The 26,345-nt window shown below is 37.4% G+C and overlaps 1 protein-coding gene and 1 non-coding gene across 2 annotated transcripts; both read left to right on the plus strand.

Moving 5' to 3' along the window:
* The first annotated feature begins 38 nt into the window (after positions 1–38).
* On the plus strand, positions 39–25,293 carry Tmem167 (transmembrane protein 167). The gene is made up of 4 exons (NM_025335.3): positions 39–155; positions 8,734–8,843; positions 11,280–11,314; positions 14,747–25,293. Exons 1-4 carry the CDS (start codon positions 153–155, stop codon positions 14,815–14,817), a joined length of 219 nt encoding a protein of 72 aa, NP_079611.2. The 5' UTR covers positions 39–152; the 3' UTR covers positions 14,818–25,293.
* On the plus strand, positions 9,353–9,486 carry Gm24507. The gene has a single exon (XR_003950767.1). It is a non-coding gene; the product is annotated as a small nucleolar RNA U109 (small nucleolar RNA).
* Positions 25,294–26,345: the final 1,052 nt, after the last annotated feature.

The raw sequence follows: 26,345 nt of genomic DNA on the forward strand, positions 1-26,345 counted from the left end.
GCCTATCACGGAGTCTGAATGGTGCGGCATGGGCGGAGGCGCCGCGATAGGTCCAACCGGACCGCTGGAGCGAGCGGGAAGCACAGCGGGCCTGCATCCTCTTCCGCCCCGGCCCGGAAGGGTGATGTGGCTGGACCAGCACCGGCCTCACTATGGTAAGAACCTGGGCTTCCTGGCCGCGGTTGAGTTTCTCGGCGGGGCCGCGGCTCGTGCGGGGCGGCGGGGATGGTGCGGGCGCTGTGGGGCGCGGGAGCCCTGGCGCTAGCGTGATTCTCCGGGGATCCGAGGGTGCACAGGCTGGGAGTCATGCGGCCGCGATGCACATCCCGGAGCATCAGGCCAACAGTCCTAGGAAGAACCCGGGTGGTGGACTCGGCCCCTCGCCAAGAGGCCGACTTGCTGCGTTGTTTAGTGTGGAATTACGGTGGCATTCCACTAAGCCGATTGCCATCTGCTACAAATATCTGGACGGATATACACTTTCAAACGCTGGAGTCTCAGTCTCCCCCTTTCCCCTTTCTTTTATGTGTTCCCTGTGTCACCCAACCTGCATCTTTCTGCAGTAATTAATGGATTGCCGGTTTTCTTAACACTAGATACTACTGCTTCCGTTTTACCTGTGGAATCAATGGCGAGATAGGGCCCCTCCCTCATCGTTTTTTCAATTCTAAAGACACTTCTTTGCAAACGAATGTTTTTAATGATTTTAGTTACTGTCTCGAAGGAACTTGAGCCTTACTCGCAGACCACCACTCACTTTGGGAGTTCCTATGCGTGTTATTATTGATTGTTTAATAGTTTAAACCTCAGAAAACCTTACACTATAAATCACAAATAGCAACAACAACAAAGGTCAGGACAAGGAACAGAAAGCCCCTGAGTAAAGTAAACATTAGTAATTAACTTTTAAAGATCTATGAATGCATCTTTTCAGTAGTCTGGTAAATGCAGGAATCTCCCTTCACTATCACTTCAGTGGGTTTAGAAGCCATTTATAACTATATTTCTAGAGAAAGCTTGTTGTGTTATCATCTCAAAATCAGCCAGGACTCTCCCACCCCCACTAGACCTCAAATTCTACGATTAGAAGATACTGAATTTGAGTCCATTAAAGCCTTTTTTTTTTTTTTTACTTCGTACTGCAGATAGTATATTCTTGGTCAAAAGGATGTTAATAAACAGTTACAGAACTTGAAAAGTTGCTTTCTTGCCTATTTACCGAGAAACAAGTAGAATGACTTTGCTCTTAGTCAAAGGTACATTTTACATCCTCTCCTACTTAGATAAAATCAAGATAATTTAAGATGTACAGTATTTTAACTTTTTCCAAAAACAAGCTTTTGTTTACTAGTACTTGATGTGTAGAAGATGTAGTTTCTAAGCATTGTCTTGCTTTAAATTCCTGACTTCTGAGATATTTCCAGGTAAAGGAAGAGAAAAGTAGGGAGCCTGAGTTGTCTAGGATCGGGTACCTAGTAAGTAAAGCCAGGCCTCAGATTTATCTAATGACTCTATGGAGTGGTAACAAGAAAAGTGACTGGTGTGTTCATGAAGATATGCAGTTTTCTGCTCCAGATTTTTTTAACTTATGATTTGTTGAATATATGGGTGTGTAACTGGAATTGGAGGGTTGAAGGGTGAATTATATGTATCCCTATATTTGTAGAATGGCTTTGGAAGGATGTGTGATAGTATTAAATCTGTATGTTTTACTTTTTTAAGTGTTGTGAGAAAAAAAAAAGTGTATGCAATGAATGTTTTATTAGAGATGTTACTGGTCATAAGTTACACATGTTAAATATTAAGTGTAATGTCCAAAAATAATATTGGTTATAAATAACATAGAAGGTAAAGATTAAACTTAGCAGCTCCGTTTGTCTTTATATTCTGGTCCTTGGTCAAGTGTGCCATTAATCACAGAGGAAATCCAAGAAAGGTTTGTGAGAGAAAAGTAAAATGGTAAATTTTTTTACCATAATTCTTATTGTATTAGCAATAAAAATGACAGTACAAAAGAATATGTCTCTATAGTTTGACCTTATGAAAGCATTCCATGAACTTCACTCTGAAAGCCATTGTATAAGGTTAATAGGAATCTAATGTAGATGCAGTGATCTTCTCTCAGAGTACTTAACAGCAAATAAATACTTTGAGTTCCTAGAGACTGTAGTATCTTTATAGTTTAAGTCTAAATTTGGGGGATTGTTTTTTAAAGCATTGAATGATTCAAGTGAGTAACCAGCACCCAGCGTTTAACTTTTCTGTTTTACCAAACAACCTAGATTTCATTTAATATTTTCTTGATTGCAAAGTACATTTTTTCATGTAGGATTTGCTTTTTTCCCTTCAGAATATCTTTTCAATCATTTTATCGAGGTATATGAAGAATTCATTTTTCTAAAACTACTAATCAAATATTGGTTCCACCTTTGGACCAGATAGCTATTGACGCTTCAAGAGATTTATGACCTCTGAACTATAGCTTGACTCACAACCAAAGTTCTGTAGTGGAAAGTAAGAAGATAAGCTCTTATACACTTGTGAAACAGGACCAGTTAGATCAGATGCAACTGACAAGGAAAGTTCATTTATTCAACGGTAAATTTATGTGTTAAGTAATCCAGGTGTGTAATAAACTCAAAGACAGGTTATGTGTTCAGTCAGTTTTGGCCACTTGATATATAGCATGTGTTTGGATTTGCAGACTAATATTTATCACTGTTTCTGTGGTTCTTGTTTTTAAAAGATAATAGTACATATAGACTTTGGTCTAATAAAATCTAGTTGGAAAATGCTGACCTGACTTAGGTTTGTAAATCATAAAATGTTGACCCATTTCTCAAGTGTGCTGTAAATGTTACCATAATTAGGTTAAGGGTGTTGATTCTGTGTTCTCTCTCCTTAAATAAGAATAAACTACTCTACTTTTATATAAAGCAAACAAGTATATATTAGTAAGTGAAAGTGTTATTAGCTAGTGTTTTAAATTTTTGTCTTTGGTATCTAACTCATAATTTTAAAGTATAGTTGAGTTAAACTGGAGAGATTAATGTCAGAAAGAAATTATTTTAAATGTGAGCAATGAACATTTGAAGCCCTAAGACAATGTTATTGACAAAACACTCTTACTCAGGGAACAAGGTAAACATTTTGTTTTGCTGATACTAAAAATGAGTCTGCATGGAGCCAAAGAGATCCAATGCTAATGAAAATATTGTAAGTTAAGACAGTATCCTTTCTGTCGGTTAAGTCTTGTCAGTAACCAATCATTGCAGGTGAGAAGTATCTGTGATTTTTTTAAAATTTATTTTTGTACTTGTTTATTGGAGACCCAGCTCCCAATGTTTAAGAGTGATTTTTGAAAAAAGTTGTACTAACAAATGTCCAGGATGCTTTTATTTATAATTCTTGAACAAGCTCCCATATCCAAACTTGGAGGATATAACTTTAGCAGTCAAGAATAACTCTAGCTGGACAGTGGTGGCGCACGCCTTTGATCCTAGCGCTTGGGAGGCAGAGGCAGGCGGATTTCTGAGTTCGAGGCCAGCCTGGTCTACAAAGTGAGTTCCAGGACAGCCAGGGCTACACAGAGAAACCCTGTCTCAGGGGAAAAAAAAAAAGAATAACTCTGGAGGGGGCTGGGGAAATGGCTCAGTGGTTAAGAGCACTGGCTGCTCTTCCAGAGGTCCTGAGTTCAATTCCCAGCAACCACATGATGGCTCACAACAATGATGGTTATCTGTAATGGGATCCCATGCATGCCTTCTGCTGTGTCTGAGGATAGTGACAGCACATATGCATAAATAAGTAAATCTTTAAAAAAAAAAAAACAAAAACAAGAATAACTCTAGAACTACGAATGCCTGTGAACGTCTTTTGTTACTTCACTACTTAACTGTGCATTACTTCAGGAAGATCATTGAGTAGCTTCTCGTCTGGCGCCGTTAGCTCGGCTAGCATGGCTGTTCCAAGCTCTTGGATGCTCCAGTTACTTCCGAAGGTCTGCCTAGTTGTGGCTGGTGATGAGGCTGCAATGGAAAGACATGAGTGAGGAGCGTAAGAGAAAATAACTTGGGAGCCACTGACACAGTGCTTTAAAAAGAAGAGCACAATTCTCAGAGATCTAAGTTGAAGGCAGGGCTTCTATGTCCCACAAGCCTAAGGCTTACTTCCCTTGCCGTAGGTATTGTGTTCCAGTGCATGCCACAGGCAGCCCTGATTCAAGGGAATGCCATTTAATACTTCTTTAAGGAAAGGAAACGTTTATAGATGTGGTAGAGAGAATGTACCCACTGAAAAACCAATACATGCATCACACAAAAGCATGAATGCATTTCTAATCCTGTGTGACAAGAGACTTTGAGTTCAAATTTTCATTTGGAGGATTATCCTGGAGGAGAGAGAGCAGTGAGATCACAAGAACATTTAACAGATAGGAAGAGTGTGGTCAGAGCCACAGAAATAGTGACTTACATGTCACAATGTCAGAGTGGTATAGAGCACCTTAGAAATACTAGGTAGTCATAAATTTGTATTGGTTTATGCCCCCAGATTTGTAGCAGCTTTAGCAGAATAGGAGCTAGATATTTCATTGAGAACCTAAGCTGTAATTCACATCGCCCATAACTCATCTAAGAGATGTGAGCTGACTAGTTTGACAGGATGTTTTAGAAAATTTGAATTTGATCAACCTTTATATAATGCAGATGAGCAGACCTTAGTCATGATATGATTTATAAGTTGCTCTGGCGCAGTGTTTCTGAGCTTGTTCAAGAATTATAAATGTGCAAGAATAGTTTCATGTAGCCATTGCACGCCACTTAGAAGAGTGAAGCTTGGAGACATTGTACCTATAGGCAGGGTTAGCAAAGTACACTTTTTGTACAGGTAAGTTATGAATCAATAAATGTGGCACTGCCCTAAATTAATAAAAAGAAAGAAGGTATTCTATGGGAAATTGGCTTTCTGTCCTTTATTTATGATTTTATTAAAATCAAAATCTGTCCAGGAGGTAGAGGCAGGCGGATTTCAGAGTTCCAGGACAGCCTGGTCTACAGAGAGAGTTCCAGGACAGCCAGGACTACACAGAGAAACTCTGTCTCAAAAAAAAAAAAAAAAAATCCGTATAAATATGTGTTTGTGTGTGAAAAAGGAGTCAGCGTCTCTTTTGTTACCTTAAAGCAGTGGTTCTCAACCTGTGTGTCATCACGTCTTTGGGGTCACGTGTCAGGTATCCTGCAGATCAGATATTTACATTTCACTTCATAACACTAGCAAAATTATAGTTATGAAGTAGTGTGTGTCATCGCGTCTTTGGGGTCACATGTCAGGTATCCTGCAGATCAGATATTTACATTTCACTTCATAACACTAGCAAAATTATAGTTATGAAGTAGCAACAGTTTTATGGTTGGTGGGTCACCACAACATGAGGAACTGTTTTAAAGGGTCACAGCGTTAGGAGGGCTGAGAACCATTGCTCTAGGAATGAAAAGAGGACAGAAGCTGGTGAAGGGTTTTGTATTTTACTTTGATATCTATATATCTAAATTACATATGTTACCATGGATTTTAAAAAGTAAAAAGACCCCAGAAAGTTAGTAACTAGCAAATTAGCACACAAGAGTATATATACTTTTAGTCCCATGAAAACTAGCATGTCTTGTAATTACTATTTTAAAGTGTAAAGTAGTTGAGTATCTGCAGTTCTCATTTAGCAAGTTTACCTATTCAGCTATGCAGACCTCCTGAAAATGTATGTATCATTTGTCCTAGAATGAGTTAGAACAATACATCCTGTTCAAAGTGTGGGCCTCTTCAAAGTTGGGCACCTCCTAAAATATTGGAGTTCCAGGTAGTGCTAGGTGTAGATAGTAGGTAAAAATTGCCTTAGGCCTTTCATATGGTAATACATATATTTTTGTCCTTTTGCTTATTTCTCCAAAATGTCTTTGACAGGTAAGTATGAATTCACAACTGGTTGTAAACTTCTCTTGGATAATTAACAAAATAATGTACTTAATGTTCTGTTTGTTTGTTTTTGTTTGTTTGTTTCTCTGTATAGCCCTGGCTGTCCTGGAACTCACTCTGTAGACCAGGCTGGCCTCGAACAGAAATCTGCCTGCCTCTGCCTCCCAAGTGCTGGGATTAAAGGTGTGAGCCACCATGCCCAGCTCAATGTCTACATTGGTTTATCAATAAATTGGTTTGTTAATAGATTTTGCATCTTTGTATTTTGCTATGAGATGCTTTCTTTATTTTGATTCCATTCTTCCCTTATTAACATTTTCATATGGAAAGTCACTTTTATTTTTTACAAAATAGTACTTCTGTTTCACTTAACTCAGAAATTAGTTTGTATCAATAGACAACTGTGCTAAGCATTAAGAGGTATGTTTTAGTTAACAGACTGATATCCATAACTTAGAAAATACTCTTTTGAACAGTCTCAGTATATCTGAAAGACTTTACCATTTAATGTTATTTGTTTAAATTATAGAGTTCTTAGACCCCAGAACAAAGCTGTAGACGTGTAAACAGCTTTCATTTGTAAATGATTGTACACACAAATATGTGTGTGTGGTGTCTCACACCTTTAATCTCAGCATTTGGGAGACAGAGGCAGACAGATCTCTGTGAGTTCAAGGCTAGTCCGGTCGACACTGAATTACAGGACAGTCAGGCTACAGTGAAACCCTGTTTCAAAAAACAAAGTTTTCCATTCATCTTTTTCAGACCATAAAACTCACTAATGAAACCCATCCACAGTCTCCTACTTTTGCATCAGTGTTAGAGCTAACCTATGCCAGCTTTGACATCTTGCATCCTGTTTGCCCAACACTTATTCTTTGTGTGTAAAGGTTTTTGTCACTAATCATATTAGTAACTGGGGCTACAAAATGACTCAGGTGGTAGATTGCTTACTGGGCAAATATGAGAACCTGGATTCAACCCCCTTTACCTACATTTTAAAAGTGGAACTATAATCCCACGGCTGGAAAAACAGAGTCAGGAGACTCAGAAACTTGATGTCCACCCTGTTCAGCCAAATCAACAAGGCCCAGTTTTCATGAGGGATCCTATCTTAAAAACCTTCTACCCCTGCCCTCCACACACACCTGCAAGTACAAATACATAAATATGCGCTCACACAAACACACACAAAACTTGCTAAGTAATGGGCAATCCCTTTTTTAGTCGTTTTTATTTATAAAAATATATAAAAAGAATTTTAATAAGAACTTTTATCAGTTTCCTAATTTAAGTTTTTTTCCTTTGATCCTAATGTAGTACATTTCCTTTTTAGCTTAGAAATCGGAAGGTTTTGTTCTAGTTCCTATCATAGTAGTCTCTTTGCTGTTTTGTGTTTCATTTGGTTACTGTGCCTGAAGGTTAGAAAGTGTGTGTGCGTGCGTGTGTGTGTGTGTGTGTGTGTGTGTGTATAATCATTCCCTGTACATTTCTTAATTCTCTTGAAGTTTTTTAACTATTTATCACTAGCTTCTTCTGAAGTTTTCAAGTAAGCCTAATTTATAGGTAGCAATTTTACCTTTGAAAAATAATTACGACAGATTCCTCTTGGTTTTGGCTTTTAAGAAAGGCTTCTAAGTTAACTAAGTAGACATACTGTTGACTGTTAAATGGAATTGATGCATTTTACACGTCTGCTTATAATAGAAGAGTTTTTATGATATACCGTGATAATCTTGCATCTTCTTAAAAGTGTTTTTAGTGAATCATCTCTTTGGATTTGCACTGTGCTACAGACATGTGGCCAGATATTGGAGACAGTAAAATAATGTAGTGTTCACACTTAAAAGGAGTGACTTTTATAATGAAAGTGTTTATTGCTATGGGAGGCATAGAGAAAAGCTTCCTAAGGGAAACCTTGGGTGTGCACCTACAATCCCATCACGTGGTAGACAAATGCAAAAGGATCTCTAGTTCAGGAGTAGCCTAGCCCATCAAAAAAAAGAAGTGTATGAAATACCAAGGGAGGATAAGTGGATTCCAGGAGACTTCTAGAAGAGGATCTAGATATTGAAGAATGAGCCAAAGTTTGGTTTATTTAGATTTGAAGCATATGATTTCCTGTTTGCCTATTTAAATATATAATTCTTAGGATTCCTATTTTAACTTTTAGAATGGAAGGAGCTATTATTTAACAAATAACAGTGAAAAGAAAGGCAGGTGCTTTTCTTTCACCAATGTCTAATAATTTTAGTAGTTGTCAGGGCTTGGAACATGATCTTATAATTTAAAACATGGTAATCCCAGGCAAAAAGTTTGCTTGAAAGAAACTTTAGTCAGTATTTAATCTTTCTCCTTGGCTCTGCTCAGATCTGTAAATGCCAAATGAAGACTAAGAGGCCAGTGATTGCACTAGAGTCAGAGAACCATAGAACCAGCCACTGTTGGTGTGTGGAGACCACACTGTTTATTGGTTAGGCCTCTGCATGTCTTGAACACTCCATGGTAATTGTATACTGAGTCCACTTTGCTTGGATGTTTTGAGTCTGTGACATTTAAGTTCCTGAGCTTATATTTTCTACTTTTTCTCCCGTATTCTCTGCCCTAAAAAAATGGAACAAAAGTACACTGTAAAGACTTCATGATGCTGGGTTGCATTTTGTACAACATCCTGTTTGCCTGTAATGCAGAATTGTCTAACATTTTTTGCATAAGAAGTTTCTGTGATATTAATTTGTTCTTGTTTTTGTTTTCTCTTTATAGTCTGCCATTTTCAATTTTCAGAGTCTGTTGACTGTAATCTTGCTGCTTATATGTACATGTGCTTATATCCGATCCCTGGCACCCAGCATCCTGGACAGAAATAAAACTGGGTATGTTACAAGTAACAATCGGAGAAGACAGTTCTCATCGACATGAAGTGTAAATTACTATGAAAGTCACTAGGCAGTTTAATTTTAGTTATAACGGTTTTCAGAAACGTCTTACTTTTTCTTCATGTTTTAAGGCACCAAAATATATTTGCAGTATCTTCCTAAATTACTAAATAAATCTCAAGAATGATCTGGTGTGACCTAAAATTTCACCCACTGAGTAAAATCGGAGGAAGGATTTATCCGACTGCTGGTGAAACACTCAATATCTATTCGTTGTTATAGCAATGTCCTGTTAACCTTGGAGACACGGTTTCCCTATGTCACCTTCTTCTCTGAGCTATTATATATGATGTTTTGTACTTTATTCTAGTTGATTAGTAATGTGGAATTATAATCTGTAAGGCCTGATAAATAGGAGTTCATCATTAAAGAATAATAACTTCAAATTATGATTGAGTATTTTTACTTTTCCAGTACTATCGTAAAGTTTTTCCTTCCAAGGGAAGCTGCATGTGGACATGTCTGCCCTCCTTTCTTGGGGAGTAGGAGTGTATCCATAACATGCTACAGTGATCAAGGAGTTCTCAGGGCTGCCAGCCTTACAGGAAAGGTTGAGTAGTAGTATATTTCTCCTACACTGAAGGCATGGGAGGGCCTTCCTGATTTTATATTTCATAATATGAGCTAATCTATGTGATTGGAAACAATTTTATTGCACTGTAGATAAGAATATATACCCTACCTGTCTATAGCAGTAATTATTAGATTCTTTTTTCTTTACATGTTTTCTCAGAGACTTATAAATTTATAGTTGTATATACCAAGTTAAGTGGAGACCCCTGAATAGCTGGTATAATACATTTTTGATGACTTCATTATTTAAATTTAACTTCATTTTCTGATGATTGAAATGATCTTGAAAAAGGCAATACTGGGAAATGGCTTCTTATTTTTTTCCTAGTTCCCTAAGCCCATAGTACTGTCAGCATAAGCATATACATTCAATCCATAGAAATTAAATACCAAATTGTAATGGTTTTTAGTGACTACCAAAGTTCCTTTTAAAAATAATAATAATAATAATTAGACAACCAGAGTAGCTTTAAATCATTAGTGTTTATTGCGACCCCGAAGTACCCAGACTCATACACACATGACTCTGCATAGATGACCACAGTAATTGACTCTTTGGTGGAGAATAAGCGAATTCTGAATAACATATTGTCACTTGTTCCTTTAGTCCTAACATTGTATGTTGCTCTAAAGACTATCTAACCATTCATTTATTCCTTACAAAATCCTCTGAGCATAGATGCTGTTATTAAAGAAATAAAGTGCTCCTCCCAGTCACACGATAAGTAGGACTGAGTTAAGGCACACTTCGGCCTTGTTAGTAGCTTAGATTATTTTCAGAACTTGGGATATTTGTCTGTTAGCTTTCTCTTTACACACAATGACTCATTAATTATGTATTTCATTGTAGGAAGTAGTATTATAAATATCCCTGAAATTTAAGTTCTGTGATTTTTATTGAGCCAATCCTAATATAAGGAATATGTAAGATTGATTTGTCTTAACTAGTAAGTACTCTTTTATAAATATAGCTAATAAAAATATTTAAACATAGTTACAGATATATATGTAATATCACAAATAAACAAAATAGTATCTGCTGTTTTTGTAACTTTTGTGTTGATGGCTCATTTACCAAAGCTGTTGCTTTTTTTGCATTCCACATAAATATGTCCATTTATATGTGCATTATTTAATTTATAATTTTTTTATTCATGGGATTAAAAAGAGTATCTTCATTTTAATTATCATTCCTGGAATCTGTGTTTTAATTGTCACATTTAATAAGCTTATACACTTGATTTCCCCTTTCCATTACACTAACAGTGTAGCTGCACATTTATGTATATTTGCTTGTTGACTAGCACGGGTAAGGACGTTCCCTAGAGTATACTATCTTCATGAAACACAGAGCTATATTCTGCAAGAAATAAATCCAGTATATTATAAAAATTCACAAAAAAAACTATCTTCATCTATCATTTTCTCAAAATTAATTCTCAAATTGACATGTAATATTTCTGCCTTTGAAAGTGTTAAGGGACTTGAAGTTAAATGAATTAATTGACTGCCTCCTTGTATAAATTATAAGAGTCTCACATTAATATACCCTAATTCCAACCTATGGTAAACATATATTCCACTTAACAGTTGCTTTTTTTAGTAATGGTTCATAGTGAACCCTGTTCTGTTTTCATAAATAAGTGGTGGCTCAATGTCAGACAAGCACATTTCAGATGTGGAACAAAGATCACAGCTTAAAATCTAGTATACAGAATTAATGTTCTCTCTGATGTTAACAGAAATACTTGGCTTTCTCAATAATCAGTAATTATTTTTGTTCTTTTTTATACTGTGCAGACTATTGGGAATATTTTGGAAGTGTGCCCGAATTGGTAAGTATCTAATCTCCATCCATTTCTTCAACTATAAAATATTGGCCACTTTATTTATATTATGCTCTTGGCAATCAAAGTCTGTTTCCCAAGTGTAGTATTCTCAATTCTGTATACTTTTGCAAGAGTTTACCAAATTCTACTAATTGTTTTTCTTTCTGCTATTTAAAACTAGATGTAGTTGGAGACTGCAATATTTTATTGACAGGGACATAGAAAACATAGAAGAAACCCTACTGAAATTAGTTATCATATCCCATGCATTTGTGGACTTGCAGCATATTCAGATGGTATCTGTATTACCTGTTTATACCATGCTCTTCTGGATCATGTGTGCTGTTTTGTTAATTTATAAATCGGGATTTTGAAACATTTGATCCATTTTTTAAGTTTTTGTTTTGCATAAGGGCGAAGGTGCACATCCATAATTTACATGTGAAACTCAGAGTACAACTTGTAATAGTTACTTTTCTCCTTACAACACACGGTTATTGAAGAGGTTTGTGTAGAGACTAGTCCGGTACTCAGTCATGAATAATGGCAACGAACCCTAAAATAACAGAAGAAATGTTAAAAAGAAACAAATAGATTTCCACCATCAGTGCCTCATGTACATAAGTGTAAACCAGCTGTCTAGGAGGTGGGTCACCCTGAAAAAGAAAATATATCTAATCAAGAGAATTGCCAACAACAAGATGGTTAAGAACCTGCAGAGACAGATGACAGAGAAAAATTTCCATCTCTGTCATGTAAAGCTGCTAAGTCATAAAGGAAACCACTCAGATGGCTTTGGTCCATTTTATGTAGGAATTAGATGTGTCAACAATTCTATGTAGCAGCCAACCCAAGTGCCCTTTTTTTTTTTTTTTTTTTTTTTTTTTGTGGTTATGACCTCAAATTTTGTCTGTTTTTCTAACTATAAATGCCTTTTCTTTTTGCTTGTTCATTGTGTATATCCCCCTCCTCAAGTGTTTGCTTTATTTCAACAAGATGGTTTGGAAACACTGGTGCTGAACACTTTTTTTTTTCAGGCACCTGCTCCTCTCTGCTCTTGAGACACACAAAGAAAAGCTTTTTTTTTTTTTTTCCAGGAAAAATAGCTGTGATTTTAATGGGATACAGCTAGTCAGATCATCTTATCTTGTTATAAATCAAACAACAGCAACTGTTTCACATTCACTTACTTCACTTGCACAAGCTCTGACCAGACAAAAATAACATTCTTACTCTCAAGTTAACTAAAGACATTTTAGCTCTACCACATGGCAATCTCTTTTAAGAAAATGAAAAACATAAAAATGAACCCATCTGTAAATGATAGCATCCTAAGTCATAAGATGAAGAAGGAACTTCCTCAAGAACTAATAATGAGCAGATGGAAAACTCAGTACAGGGATAATTGCTCCCTTTGGGTGTTTACGGTGACGCTGCTAAGCAGTGAGCATCCCAGCCCTGAGAAGAGTAGCAGGCTTTTATAACATCTACATAAAGTTTATGGATCAGTGAGGTGCTTCATGAGACTTTAGCCCTAATGGGTTATCATCGTGAACCAGTGTGTTCTGTTTTTGAATGATGATGTTTTTTTTTTTTTTCATTTGAACTGATGTTGCTCTAAAACCTGTTCATTATTGATCCTCCTTTAGTAAAAGAAAGTCTATTAAATATCTATTGAGCAGAGAGGTAGAGGGGGAGAAGGGCAAAGGCAAATAAAGCTAAAACTTTTCAGAATACCAAATATGTTATTTTTATTTTGGTTTTTATTTTTTTCGTATGGTTTAACTTAGAATTTTTGTTGGTTTTGGTTTGGTTTAGTTTGTTTTGGTTTAGATTTGAGGACAGGGTCTCAATATTGTAGACCACATTGATTGGGTGATTATCTGGAGGATGGGCCTATAAGCAATGATCAATCACATGCCTGACTATATGTCTGCTTCTTTAATATAAGTGATATTCTCTTATTTTTGACATTAGTCAGACACAAATATATAAATATGGTAATATATCAATGCAGGCTCAGTGGAGAAGCTCTTAACATAAAATGAGTTTGAGAATTTTAGTTAATGAGAGAAGTCAAGGTTGACATTTCCAAGTTGGCAAGCCAGGTAAATGAACATCTAATGTGAAATAAAAAGCTTGGTTACAGGGAAATGAAATTTAGACAGCATGGGAGAACTGAAGTGAGAGTAAGTCAGAGCCATCTCTTGTAGGCTTACAAAGGATCCAGATGTTCCACAGCTGTTTGTATGTGACTCCTTCTTTCTTTCTTATGCCTGGTACCCTTGGAATTAGTACAGCTTACAGTTACTAAAGAAACAACAATTAAAATGAGTTGAATTCTCTTACAGGGTCTGTGTACTGGCAAGATACTTTCACAAGCTGACATCAGATCTGGATCAGGCGAAGGAAAGCCTCCAAATACAGACATTTTTAAACTAGTGTGAAATTGACTCATTATAGAAGTCTTGTATTTAATTTCTACTTTCATCTTTTTAATGTAATGAAATACTGAGACTTTAGAAACTAAGTATGGAGATAACACAGTATTTCAGATTTCAGAGAATTTCTAAATTTTTTAGGGTGTTCAGCTAATGATATCTAGACAGATATTCTAAAATCTCCCAAATCTAAAATCTCTCAAACTTCTCATCCCATACATATATGGATATGACTGTAAAAGACTTGATACCATATCTATATCAAAAGAAGTTGTTTGGGGGAGAAGAGAAGGGGAGCTAATGCCTATTTGTTTCAATGGTAATATTGGCTATGTTGGCTGTTTAGCTTGATTTCACATAGGAATGCTTTCTAAACTCTACAAGTGTCATGAACTCTACCACAGTGTAAAGATGAATGAATGCTGTGCAGTAAATGTCTATGTATAGGTAGAAATTCCCTTTATCTCAGGAAGAGAACTAACTAGCCTTTGGCCCTGGAGGCACAGCATAGGTGCTCTCCGGTACACATCTCATAAATAGCTTGGATTTAGTCGCTAGCCATGTCCATCCAGCCCTTTTACATTGAGACATGACATTGACATCTACATAGTACACACTTGCAAACTACAAAGTAGAGTTAGAATAATAATAATATCTCATGATGTGGCAGCAAAGTTCAGCAGGAAGAGGCACTAGCCTAATAATCTTGAGTTAAGTATCCAAAATTCATATCAAGTCAGAAAGAAAGAACCCACTCTGAAGTTGTCCTCTAACCTCCACATGTGCACTGTGGCATGATCACTCACATGAATACAGTACATCATAAGAATAGGTTTGGATTTGGGTTAGATCCCTTAAGTTTATTTCCTTGAGCTGAAGTTTTAATGTACCTTCTTGCTTGTTGTCTCTGGGTCCTTGTTTTTCCTCTCTTATAGCCTTATCATATCCATAGTAGTCATTCGTTCAACCAAGAGGAATGTCTTCTTTTCTTCAACAGGGGAACGCAAGAGTCCTTATGTCGCCATATGCTGTATAGTGATGGCCTTCAGCATCCTCTTCATACAGTAGCTTTGGAAACTACCAGCATGTGCTTGCTATCAGACTGTAAACAAGGACTTGCCTCCAGAAAATAATGGGAAGAATGGTTAAGCCATTTGTCTCTGAACATGGAATGAGATAAACTTCAAGATGCTGTTCTCTATTTTTATGCTATTGGACCAATGAGCTGAATGAATAATTAAGATGTAACAGTTCAATACACAGGAATGTGATTGTATCCATCAACCTCAGTTCTCTCACTCCAGTATTACATTCTGCAAATGTCATTCTGTTGTGTCAGGACTGCTTTTCATAAGGTTCTTCGGGCACGAAGTAGAAACCCAGTGGCAAATTCCAAGGCTCCTTTGACTAGGGCTTCAAAATAATGTCTTCACAGAATGGTACCTTCTAGCGACTGGCCTATTTTTATTGAGAAAAAAACTTGTTCTATTTTTGTTGTTGTTACTGTTCTTATGGATTGCATTCATATTTAAACCCTTTGGATTGCTAACCAGAGTACCTCTATTCTTGGCAAATTCCGCAGTTTATTACAGGTGTTTAAAGTATTTTAAACAAAACTCTGAATTTCTTTAGTTAGCCTAAGAGTTGGCTTCTAGTCACAAAGATACAGCTGCCACACTGTGACGAAGAGCACCTTAGAAAGAAAAGCAGCAAGTGAGCGGTGAGCAAGTAAGCACCGTGCAGTCTTCGTTCTCTGTAGTCTTGTCTTCCAAATAGAACGTCCATCGTAGTTACCCAAAGGTGGTATTTGTGGTGTTCTTAATGCAGTGCTTTAAGTCTAGTGTATGTTCTGTCAGCTTGAACTGGAATCTCTCTTGTAACTTTGTAGGTTATAAACATATCTCATATCTGCTTTAGTCTGGGTACTATGCTCTAAGTACATTTCAGCTTTGACACAGAATGTGAATAGACGAATATCAAAGGATACTTACAAGTTTGTATCCAACATTTCTTCAGGTTCAGCTGAAAATCAGTTACTGTTTCAAAACAAAGAGGAATTAAATCCTAGCTGAAAACTATACATAGCATTTATTAATTAATTACTGGGTTTAACTGCTCTTTTTAAAAGTTTGAAAAAGAAAAAAAAAATTTTTTTCTTAGAAGTGAAGTTTCTATAAAAACAAAGCCCTGAACTTGCAGTCTTCACTGTGTAGCCCAAATGGCCACCAGAGCTAGCTAGACCATCAGCTTTGACATCGTGCTTGAAGCTGTGGAGGACAGTGTAGTAGTCTAACATCTAGGAACGCCTACTTGGTTTGTAGAGGTTGCTTGTTTTTAAAAAGATTTTTGGGATGTCTGCAGCTAGTTAAAACTGGTCTATTTTTATGATAATTATTCTACTCTGAATTTCACCTTAAGCTTTGTATTAGGTCAAGGATTTTCACTGTGTCCCAAAAGTAGGACTCCCTCGTCACCATATTTGTGCACAGTAAGTAGTCACCTATCACTTTGATTTCTGGGTGGCCATCTGTTCATCATCACTAACAACATTTCCAGAAATGTTGTCAACTTTTTTCCTAAGTTAACATGCATCTCATATCAAAATGGAGAGAATAAGAATCATCTAATATGTTCTCTTTAGTTTGACATTTTAGACAATGTAGGTGGAAATTAGAGGAAGACATAGTTAACTTGAAATATGCATGGTAACATACAACTTTTCGCGGTATGTAGATACTGAGCAGTCTAGACAGGTATTTCTAGCCACTACCGTCCTGATCGTTTAAAGTACAGGCTCTTTAGGGGTGTAGGAAAGCTGCAAAGATAAAAGAATCATATAAAGAAAGGCAATTAGCATTTTTGGTGTACAAACACTGACTCCTGTTTTCTGAGCCACGGGGTCGTGTGGGAGGTGTGAAGCCCACAGAATATTTAGCTGTCTTTGTGAGTGGGGTGTGGAGGAGCAGTAAAGCACTTCGGGCAGCTGGCATCTACACAGACTGTAAACACAAAGCTTAGCGGGCGAGGAGCACTAAGACTCAGGTCTGACAATGTCCACATGTTCTCCCTGGCTGCCTTGTTGGCCCTAGAATCTTCAGTCCATGTCCCCACATTTGTTTTATGTTGCTGTTTGGTTTCTGATTAGCTTTATCTGGGCCATTGACAGGGCAGGATATGTCTTGCTTCCAGGTAGTCTTGCAAGATAGTCAAAAGGACACATGTCAAATTGGTCTTAATAGTTTTAAAAAGTTAAAATTCCAATATGGTGTCCTATTGATACCTTTTCTACTTAGGCTGGAAACTACCATATATGTTTCAATTCAAGGTGTTTCCTGCTGGGGTTAGTAAGAATATAAATTTATAATAAATTTGTTCATCTTCTTAATAAAATTAGTCTTGTACCATAGGGTGACACAGAGTTCCATAAATTAACTCTTCCAAGTTTACAAAGACAAACAAATCCTTGCCTCCATTTGTGAAAATTATTTAACACTTGTAAATAATATTTTTTTCAGGAAACATTTACACAATTGGTATGGCATGTGACCATTGAAAATAGATGAGTTGTTTCTCTGTATTCATAATGTACATGAAAGATGAAATTAATGTCTATGAAGTATAATGTGCTAATTCTTGTTATTGACATAATCCCAGGATTCTAGAAAAAAAAATGAAGAGTGATGATTCATTGAGGGTAGAACTTCTCAGAGATCATGAGTTAAACTGATCTTGACAGTGTTTTTTTTTTTTTAAAAAAAAAACAAAAAACAATTCTATGTTAGGGATTGTATGTCCCTTAGTTTGTGAGGTATGGTGTGGCCATAAAGGTCAACGGATGTTATATTCTGGAAAGTCATGTATTTTACCTACCTCAAAATTGAAGTTGAGATTGTCCCCTCCTGCCTCACAAATCCTTCAGGAAGATAATAAAGTCTCCCTTGGTTTATGAGTGAGCAAAGTTGACTAAGGAATACACTAGTAGATTCTCCTGAGACTTTTGTAAACATTGTAGAGGCAACTGGCCAGTCAAGGCTGTGTTTTCAGAAACTTGTAAAATCTCGTATTCTATCTGCTAAAAGCAGCCCCAGCTGTTAAAACAGGCACCCATCCCAAAAGTGCACAGTTTACATTTCCTGGACATACAGAAAATATTTCTACTTATCAAGAACTTAAGCTCCACAAAAGCCTTTGAGAAGCTACTCTGTCATTACTATCTGAAAACATGAATGGAAAATTCTTAGGGCTGCTCTTCTCTTCCTTTGTTACCTTCTAGTAATAATAAATGTTCTCAAACGGTGCTAGCAATCGCCCTTGTTACAGGGGGTCCTGACTAACTTCTGAGAAATAACTTCATATCATTTCCACTTTGCCCTGAACTAATTCCTAAATAATCTGACAGGCCATTTCAGTACCTTTTGTAGAAAGAATTCCTGTTTAAAAGAGGTAGTCGTCCTAGTCTCTGGTTAGTTCATACATCTGCTGTGTAATAAAAAATGAACTGTCAGAAGCCGTCTAGTTTTGATATATCACATTGAAAGAGAGCAGTACATGGAGCTTAGAGGGTGGCCATTATGACTAGAGTAGCTTATCTCCATCTGTGACTTGTCAAGATAAATTTGGAGGGGATGTTTTTATTGTTTGGTGCTTTAAGACTACCCACTCTGTCTCATTGCTGCTTCTTTACAAACCCTAAATATCTAAAGTAATGGTTTCTGTGTTACTGTGACCATGATACAAGACAGTAGCAAAGAGGGGAGGTTTGTGGGGTATTTTCCCTTTAGACATATTGGAGTTTCCCTAAAAACATTTGGCAGGGACTCAAAGTCATGATGGACCAGGGAACTAAAAAGGAGCCAGCCACAAGCTACAGTATAGGCCAACCTCTTAACTTTGAAAGGCCCTCCCCTAGAGACCTACTTCTGAGAAGGTCCCACCTTTAAAATCTCTTCCCCACCAGTAGGAAATAAGTATCCCAAAAGCCAAAATAATGACTTGGCTGGTCTGCTTTGGATCTTATCTTGAATTGTCCCGGAGGTAGTTTAATTCTGATTCTCCATTTAAATAGCAGTCATTGATTACTAAAAATTATAAATTTAATCTCATGTGAGGGCCTGTAGATATCAATTCCTATCAAACCTAGAAATACAACTCATTTAATTAACACTACTTAAAGAATAATTATTGCCGCAGACCCTCTGGGCCCTTTTGTCTGCATGGAATGGGTCTCTAGGTGCAGGTGGGCAAAGCGTTGGATGAAAGAAGGGAGCCAGGTGCAAACTAGTCTTGTAAAACCCACCACCAGGGGTTCTGCACTAGCAGACCTTATCATGAATACTGCAATGCCCCAACACCCTATTTCCTGGGTCTAGAGAAGAATATACTAACTTGCTTCTAATATGAAGCTCTATACCAAGCTGTAGAGAAGATCTCTGTCTCGGTGGGATTCCCTAGCTCTATTGTTCCCTAGTTTGGGTGAGAATTGCTACTGTCCTTGGTAAATATTTTGTAGACCAGCTCTGACCTACTGTCTTTGTAATGCTTAATTATTAACTGAATAGGTAACTTCCTTTCTGCAGTCCTGCGGGATTTCAAGCTCTTCAAGCTTGCAGGCTTCTGGGACCTTGGAACAATGTGAAGGCTTAATTATAACAGAATTTAATCTTAAAAAGCATTTATAATAAAATATTAAAAGAGAACTCGTAGATCCATACACCAGACTAATGCGGGAATAGAGTATGAGTATGAGAACGCCAAAACTCCAGGAAGTGAGCTTCCTTGAAACTCTGCCTCGTGAGTGGCTTTTAGGCTACACAGCCTGTCAAGCTGACTTGACCGGAGTTCATGGCAAATTATAATAGAGGAATGCTTGGTTTTTTTGCTTTAGAAAGCATGCTCTTTTCCTGTAGTCTACCCAAGTTGAAATCTACACTTGCAAACCTTTTTACACCTGTTCTTAATAGATGTCTCACCTAAGCAGTGAGAAGCGTGATTTTGGCTTCAGCTAGGCTTTACATTCAGAGTATAAGGAGAGTAGGATAACAGAATTGTGGTCACTGAGTATGTTGTGTAACTCCCATACTTCGCTGTAGTAGCTTCAAGCTGATTTTAAAATGATTGCTATATTTCTTTCAAAAGAATTCAAAATTGCATTGGAATAGACCATTAAGCTTAACATATGCAGGAAAGGAAAACAGTTCAGAGGGTATAGGCTCACCACAATATTGGGGGTAGGGATAAGAAAAATAGAGATGCAAGTATTGGAAGGTAGAGTGAGGTATACTATGGCGCATGAGAAAACTCAAGGACAGGATAATAGCCAGATACTACTGTTACAGTTTTATTTGACAAGGAAAGTGGCCTGAAGCAAATGTGTAGAGATTGAGCGTTTACTGCTAAGTGCTCAAACCTGGACTTTGTCAGTCACTTCCAACATACTGAATTATCATAGGCTAAATACTGGGAAAGTGGTGTGCAGAGATTAAACTGTTTAAAAGAAATAATGTTTAAGGCATGAAAGGGTTGGGGAAGGCTGGCACTGTAGGAACATTTCTGTGTTCTATCCAAACATTGAAACTGATCTGCAGGCCCGCACTGATAGGGAAAGATTGGAACTTGGAAATTTTAAAGTTAAGGAAATACTGAGAATCGGTCAGTTAACACTCTGAAAAGCTATTCAAAGCATAGTTTATGATTCCTTGATAGAACTCGTGTATTCGTTTTCAACTAAATGTTACAAGGAAGGCCTATCCTAAGGAAGATATATAACGATAACCTATAAAGCAAGTTTACAGTATGAAATTAAAGTTGCACGTCACAGAATAACAAAGCTAGGTAGGTTTTATGAATACTTGGACTGGTGAGGAAACATAGATCTTTTAGTGGGCCATTGTTCTTGCCTTTTCATAAATCAACACACAAAATCTGGTCATGGTTTTAAATAAATGTAGAGTAATTCTTTTCAATTACTTCAATCACAGGTTATCTTTCTCAGAAATCCACTTTAATGTTTCATCACGTAATAGGAAAAAAAAAAAATGACAATACTGTGATAATCCTTCAGTCCCTAAGTGATTACTATGACCTGTCACAAAGACCAGAGATAAATATAGAGTTCAGGATAATATTCAGGACCATCAAAGAATGGAAATTTATATCATTAAAAACTCAGGAGCTAGGGTCCTCTCTATTTCCTTTTCCATTCATTGGTAAACTACATTTGATAACTTGCATACAACAGATATGCCAGGCACCACTAAGGTCAAAATAGTCAATGTAGAATAAAACGAACACTACTCAAGGAACCTAGATTTTGGTTGAGACCAAGACCCAGAGAGTGGGGAAACAAGGAACATACAAAACCCCTAATGAAGACCAAAGAGAACCTGAATGAATTTACATGGGGTATTCACAGAAGTCTAGTCGAAGAATTTAATGGATAGGCTAAGACCTCCTGCAGATAAAGATTGTAACCAAAGAAATGATATAGCCAAAAGATACCTTAAAAATTGAGGTAATAGAAAAATAGAAAACTAGTAAAGGGAATTAAACATAAAGAGTTATACAAAGAATGGTGTAAATTGGAGATTTTAAAAAAAGAAAAAAAAAATCAAAGGGCTTTGAGCCGTAAAAAATGCTGGCTTATTCCTGTGAAAGTTTTAGTTGTAAGGGCCCGGATGGTATAACCACTGTCTAACGTTGCAGTCATAAATACTTAAGGATGAAGTGAAAACAGTTTTTGTTCTTATTCTGACCTCCATACAACAGATATTCTTAGAAAAGAAGCCAGCACCCTTTATATTAGGGTTGACCAGAGCTGGCCCATCAGTCAGCTAAAAAGACCAAAGGGAAGATAGAATTATAGCAGGCTCACGTGTTTTCCTCACGCAAATCACAGTAACTGCAGGTCTCTGGTATTGTGTATGAGCTGCTTCATCTTCCTGAACACATTTCATATTCTGCTGTGGTCCATGCTTGCCAGGGCTGTAGAAGGAAGGCAATTGTACAAACATACTTCGTAACCAAGTTGACAGGGTCCTGAGAGTGCCACTTTTATCTCTTACTACTAAACTCTTGCCTCCCTTCTGGTATCACCAATCTGAAACTCTGTTGTGGTACCTCTACGTCTCCCATCCAGGTGTGTAAATTCATCCTCATAAGCAGTTAGACAGCCCTCCATGCTGAATTCATATCTATTGTAATACAAGCCGCCTTCTGGAACTCCAGAACGAAGAAATGAACATTCTGCCCTCCAAAAGCACACAGAGTTACAGCGGAGGAGCTAGCATGCTGCTATCATTATTTAAACGAAGAAAAACACTGTAGACAAGATGAAAGAGCTAATAAAAATGTGTTCTTATTCCTGATTCTAAAACTTTAGCAGCTGGGCTTTCCCATGAGGAGAAATGTTGCATAAATAACCCAGCCAGGAAGCAGGGGCTATGAAAAAGTCTAACAGAGTGATAAATGGTCTTGAATATGCTGCTTATCACACCTGGTGGAGTTACAAGGGACTAAGTGGTCACTGGAAGATCCTGGTGCTGGCATGTGCCATCAGCAGCTGCAGAATCTGTTACCTGGGTCATGTGTCACCCATTCCTCAGTAACTTTCTTTCACAGTGTTCTTCTGAAACACTCCATCTATCCCATGGGGACCTTTTCTGCTCCATCCAGATTTGTCATCCTTTCATCATGTAATCAGAGAAAAAGATGGCTCTCAGAAAACAAACGTTACCCTTAAAATCAAACTTGATTTGTATATAACTTTAAAAAAGCAAATACTCTGTGTGTCTTCTACACTTATCCACATAACCTAAAACTGATGACACATTTTTTTTTTTACTCCCTACATTCTCCTTTCAATAAAGCATGTGCAGTCACAGACACAAAGGCTGAAAAGTGTCATGAGAGTGAGGTATAGGCATTCAGCCTGAAAGGTAAATGCAGCTCCTATCCATGTGCATGAGGCAACACGACAGTACGGAACCACAGTTCAAGTGGTAGGTCGAATTTAGAAAAAAAAGTCTCCTCACTTGTTTGGAGAAGATGACAAAATCATTCCCAGCCTTGAGAGCCCTGGATTTATAGTAAGTGTTGCTATGCACTAGTCTCTACTATTTCCCAGCAGTTTCTGAATTATGGACAAAGAGCTCTTGGAGGAAGAACAAGGTGTGTGTGGGTGTGGGTATTTACATTTCAAATGTTATCCTCCCTTCGTGTTTTCCCCTCCACAAACTCCCTATCCAATCTCCCCTCCCACCAGCTTATATGAGGGAGCTCACCCACCCACTCCCACCTCACCTTCCTAGCATTTCCCTATGCAGGGGCATCAAACCTCCACAAGACCAAGGGTCTCCCATCCCATTGATGCCAGATAAGGCAATCCTCTGGTACATATGCAGCTGGAACCATGGGTCCCTCCATGTGTACTCTGGTTGGTGGTTTAATCCCTGGGAGCTCTGGGCAGGAGGGAAGGGGATCTAGTTGGTTGATTTTGTTCTTCCTATAGGTTGCAAAGCCCTTCAGTCTTTCCCTAATTCCTCCATTGGGTTCCTCATACTCTGTTCAATGGCTGACTACAAGCATCCCATCCGCATCTGTATTGGTCAGGCTCTGACAGCCTCTCAGGAGACAGCCATACCAGGCTCCTGTCAACAAGCACTTCTTGGCATCAGCAATAGTGTCTGGTTTTGGTCTCTGTAGATGGAATGGATCCCTAAGTGGGACAGTCTCTGGATGTCCTTCTCTTCAGTCTCTGCTTCAGGTTTTGGTTTTCTTTGTCCAAGATAAATTCTGGGAAAATCTCATTGTAGCTGAATTTCTACATTTGTAAAATGTACCCAGTGATTTATCTCCCTAACATTTCGTGAGGGCTTACTTTGATCTAAGTCACAAAAGACCTGTGATTATAAGAGGAGTTGCTTCAGGAGGGTAAATGGATGGGCTTCTTAAGAGGATTCATAAGAATGAGCTTACTCGTGGGCCATGCTGTGCACAGAGGATATCCAGAACAACCTCAAAGAAGATGTAGGTAGGAGACAACAGAAAAAGTACTGTTAGGATTTCAATGGCTTAATGTTTTCCATATTTCTCTGCCTTCTGTTATTTGTATTTGCTGTTATCCAAGGACATAGACTAACATTTCTGCCCTAGAATGGCATGAATTACTAGGTAAAAGATGATTCCTTCCCTCAGAATCTCAAACCCCATGCTCAAGAAAGGGTTCAATGGGCCTCCTTTAGAATAACATGGCACAACTTTTGTAACATGACTTTTTCACAATAAAAAAATTAAAATCTTTGGTTTACAGAGAATTTACAAAATGTACACTAAGAGAAAAGAATTTCTAGTAAGAGTACAATGTACTATTAATTATGCAAAGACATCTATAAAGATTTTTTTAAATTATTTTCACCAAATGAAATGAAATTGGCCATAATGGCCTGACCTTTATCCTCCTTCCACCTAGCAATGTCATAAACATGTATGCACAACTTAAGAAATTTGCTATTATACCATATAAAATAATTTCAGAGCATTCTACTATAGTTGTAATTTATTTAAGCAAGTTTGTTATTCATCACAAATTGTTTCCACTCTGGAAATGGCATACTTAAAATGTAGCATAAACCAAATCACATTAGTGTCTTCAAGAGTAATTTCACACAAGTACTTTAAAAATGGTACCTCATTTCCACTGCCTGGGTAGGACCCAGGATGAGCTGTATACATGATTTAGACTGTTAGCTTATCTCCTGGGGGGGGGGGGGGGGAGTTAGTTGGATAATTACACTTCACCAAATATATAACTTGTAGTCACAAAATATAAATGCTTAACATTTATATTTCATAAACTTTTAATAAATTAAGGGACAGTGCATTTTAACTAATTCCCTCTCCTCATCTTGAGTGTCTGTATGATGTAGTACATACATTAGAAAAGGGACTCAATAGCTAGAACACCATATTTGAACCCACGTCTGCTTTGCAGGACATTTCACAAAGTGGAGGTTTACTTGGTTTGTGAAGCTCTTAGTGGGAAATAAATGGTTGCCAGGATGAAGAAAAGACTAGAAAGTCTTGGAGTCTGATGGAGATAGAATAACAGACACCAGAGCTTCATGGGTGAGCAGAGGTGGAGTGTGATTTATTGTGAGCAACAGCCTGAATGCCAATTGACATGTCTTAACGGCCTTTGTGTCTAGTTTGTTACACATCCAAAATGCAGTGGGGCCAAATCTCCATTTAAATAATACTGAGGGGATCTAGTTACTTCATTGAAGTTACCAATTTCTTAAGATTTATTTATTTATTTTATGTATGTGAGTATTCTGTCACTTTCTTCAGAGACACCAGTAGAAGGAATTGGATCTCCAATTATGGTTGTAAGCCACCATGTGATTGCTGAGAATTGTACTCAGGAACTCTGGAAGAGTAGTCAATGCTCTTAACCACTGAGCCATCTCTCCAGCCCTGAAGTTAATAATTTTTTAATCTATGAGATGCAGTATTGACATAATCATTAAATATGGAATAAAGTTTTGACAGAAAAGAACATTGGTTGGTAAGATTGATTGGTTGGTTGGTTGGTTGGTTGATTATAGACCCTCAGAGTACAACTTTGTGTGTATGAGACTATGCAACCTATGGCACACGTACAATTATATAACTGCAGAAGGGTAGTTTTGCATGTCAATGATTTTATCCAGGAGTGGGGAAAGTAGCAGTGAATTTGTTTCTTTAACGTTTATGATACATGCTTTTGAAGAAAAACCATGGTTAGTGGCAAGTAAGTTTGTTTGAATTCCATGTTCTTATTTTTATTTTCTGACCATCAGATTCTTGCTTGCCTTGTTGTTCTTTTTATTATTACTATTTGATTTCGTGTGTGTGTGTGTGTGTGTGTGTGTGTGTGTGTGTGTGTGTGTGTGTGTGTGTGTGTCTTTGTTTGAGTGAGTGAATGTGTGGATGTTCACAAAAGCCAGAATGGGGCATTGGGTCTCCTGGAGCTAAAATAACAAGCAGTTGTGAGCTACCTGAAGACATGGGTGCTAGGAACTGAAATCAGACCCTTAAAGAGCAGCCAGCACTCTTAACCAGCAGCAAACACTTTTGACCACTTAGCCATCTCTCCAGCCCTTTCTTCCTTTGTCTTAGTCTCAGGAAGATGGGAAAGATTCTTGTATCTTCTCTGTCCTGTTTTCCCCCTCGATTCCCCGACACCTACTCCTGCAACTCAGTGTATCATATTAATTGAAAGTCTTTTAAGGGTGGCCAATCTGTATTTGCTTTTGGAAATCCAGAATGAACACTATTTAGTAAACTTCTATGTGTCATGTAAATTCTTAATTCTTTGGAGAAACACAAATGGTCTGAATTTACTCTCTAATGCCTTGACTTCAACCATCGGGAAAAGAAAATCATTTACATTTAGAACTGACAAGAAACAGACTCAGTTGTCTCTAAAATGTATGCGTTAAGAATACTCTGCCAAGGACATTGTATAAAGGCAAAAGATAATAAACTTAAAATGTATATACTAGTCAAGGAAGGTTTTACACATATAACAGTATGATCCACTTCTACAACTAAGCGCCTTG

Source organism: Mus musculus, chromosome 13 (genome assembly GCF_000001635.26).
Source record: "Mus musculus strain C57BL/6J chromosome 13, GRCm38.p6 C57BL/6J".
Lineage (NCBI taxonomy): Eukaryota > Metazoa > Chordata > Mammalia > Rodentia > Muridae > Mus > Mus musculus.

Bases quoted from the DNA above. Each gene is read 5' to 3' on its own strand.
- Tmem167 (NM_025335.3), top strand. The intron at 8,844-11,279 runs GTATGTTACAAG...TATACTGTGCAG, and splicing joins CTGGACAGAAATAAAACTGG to ACTATTGGGAATATTTTGGA. The intron at 11,315-14,746 runs GTAAGTATCTAA...TTTCTTCAACAG, and splicing joins TTGGAAGTGTGCCCGAATTG to GGGAACGCAAGAGTCCTTAT.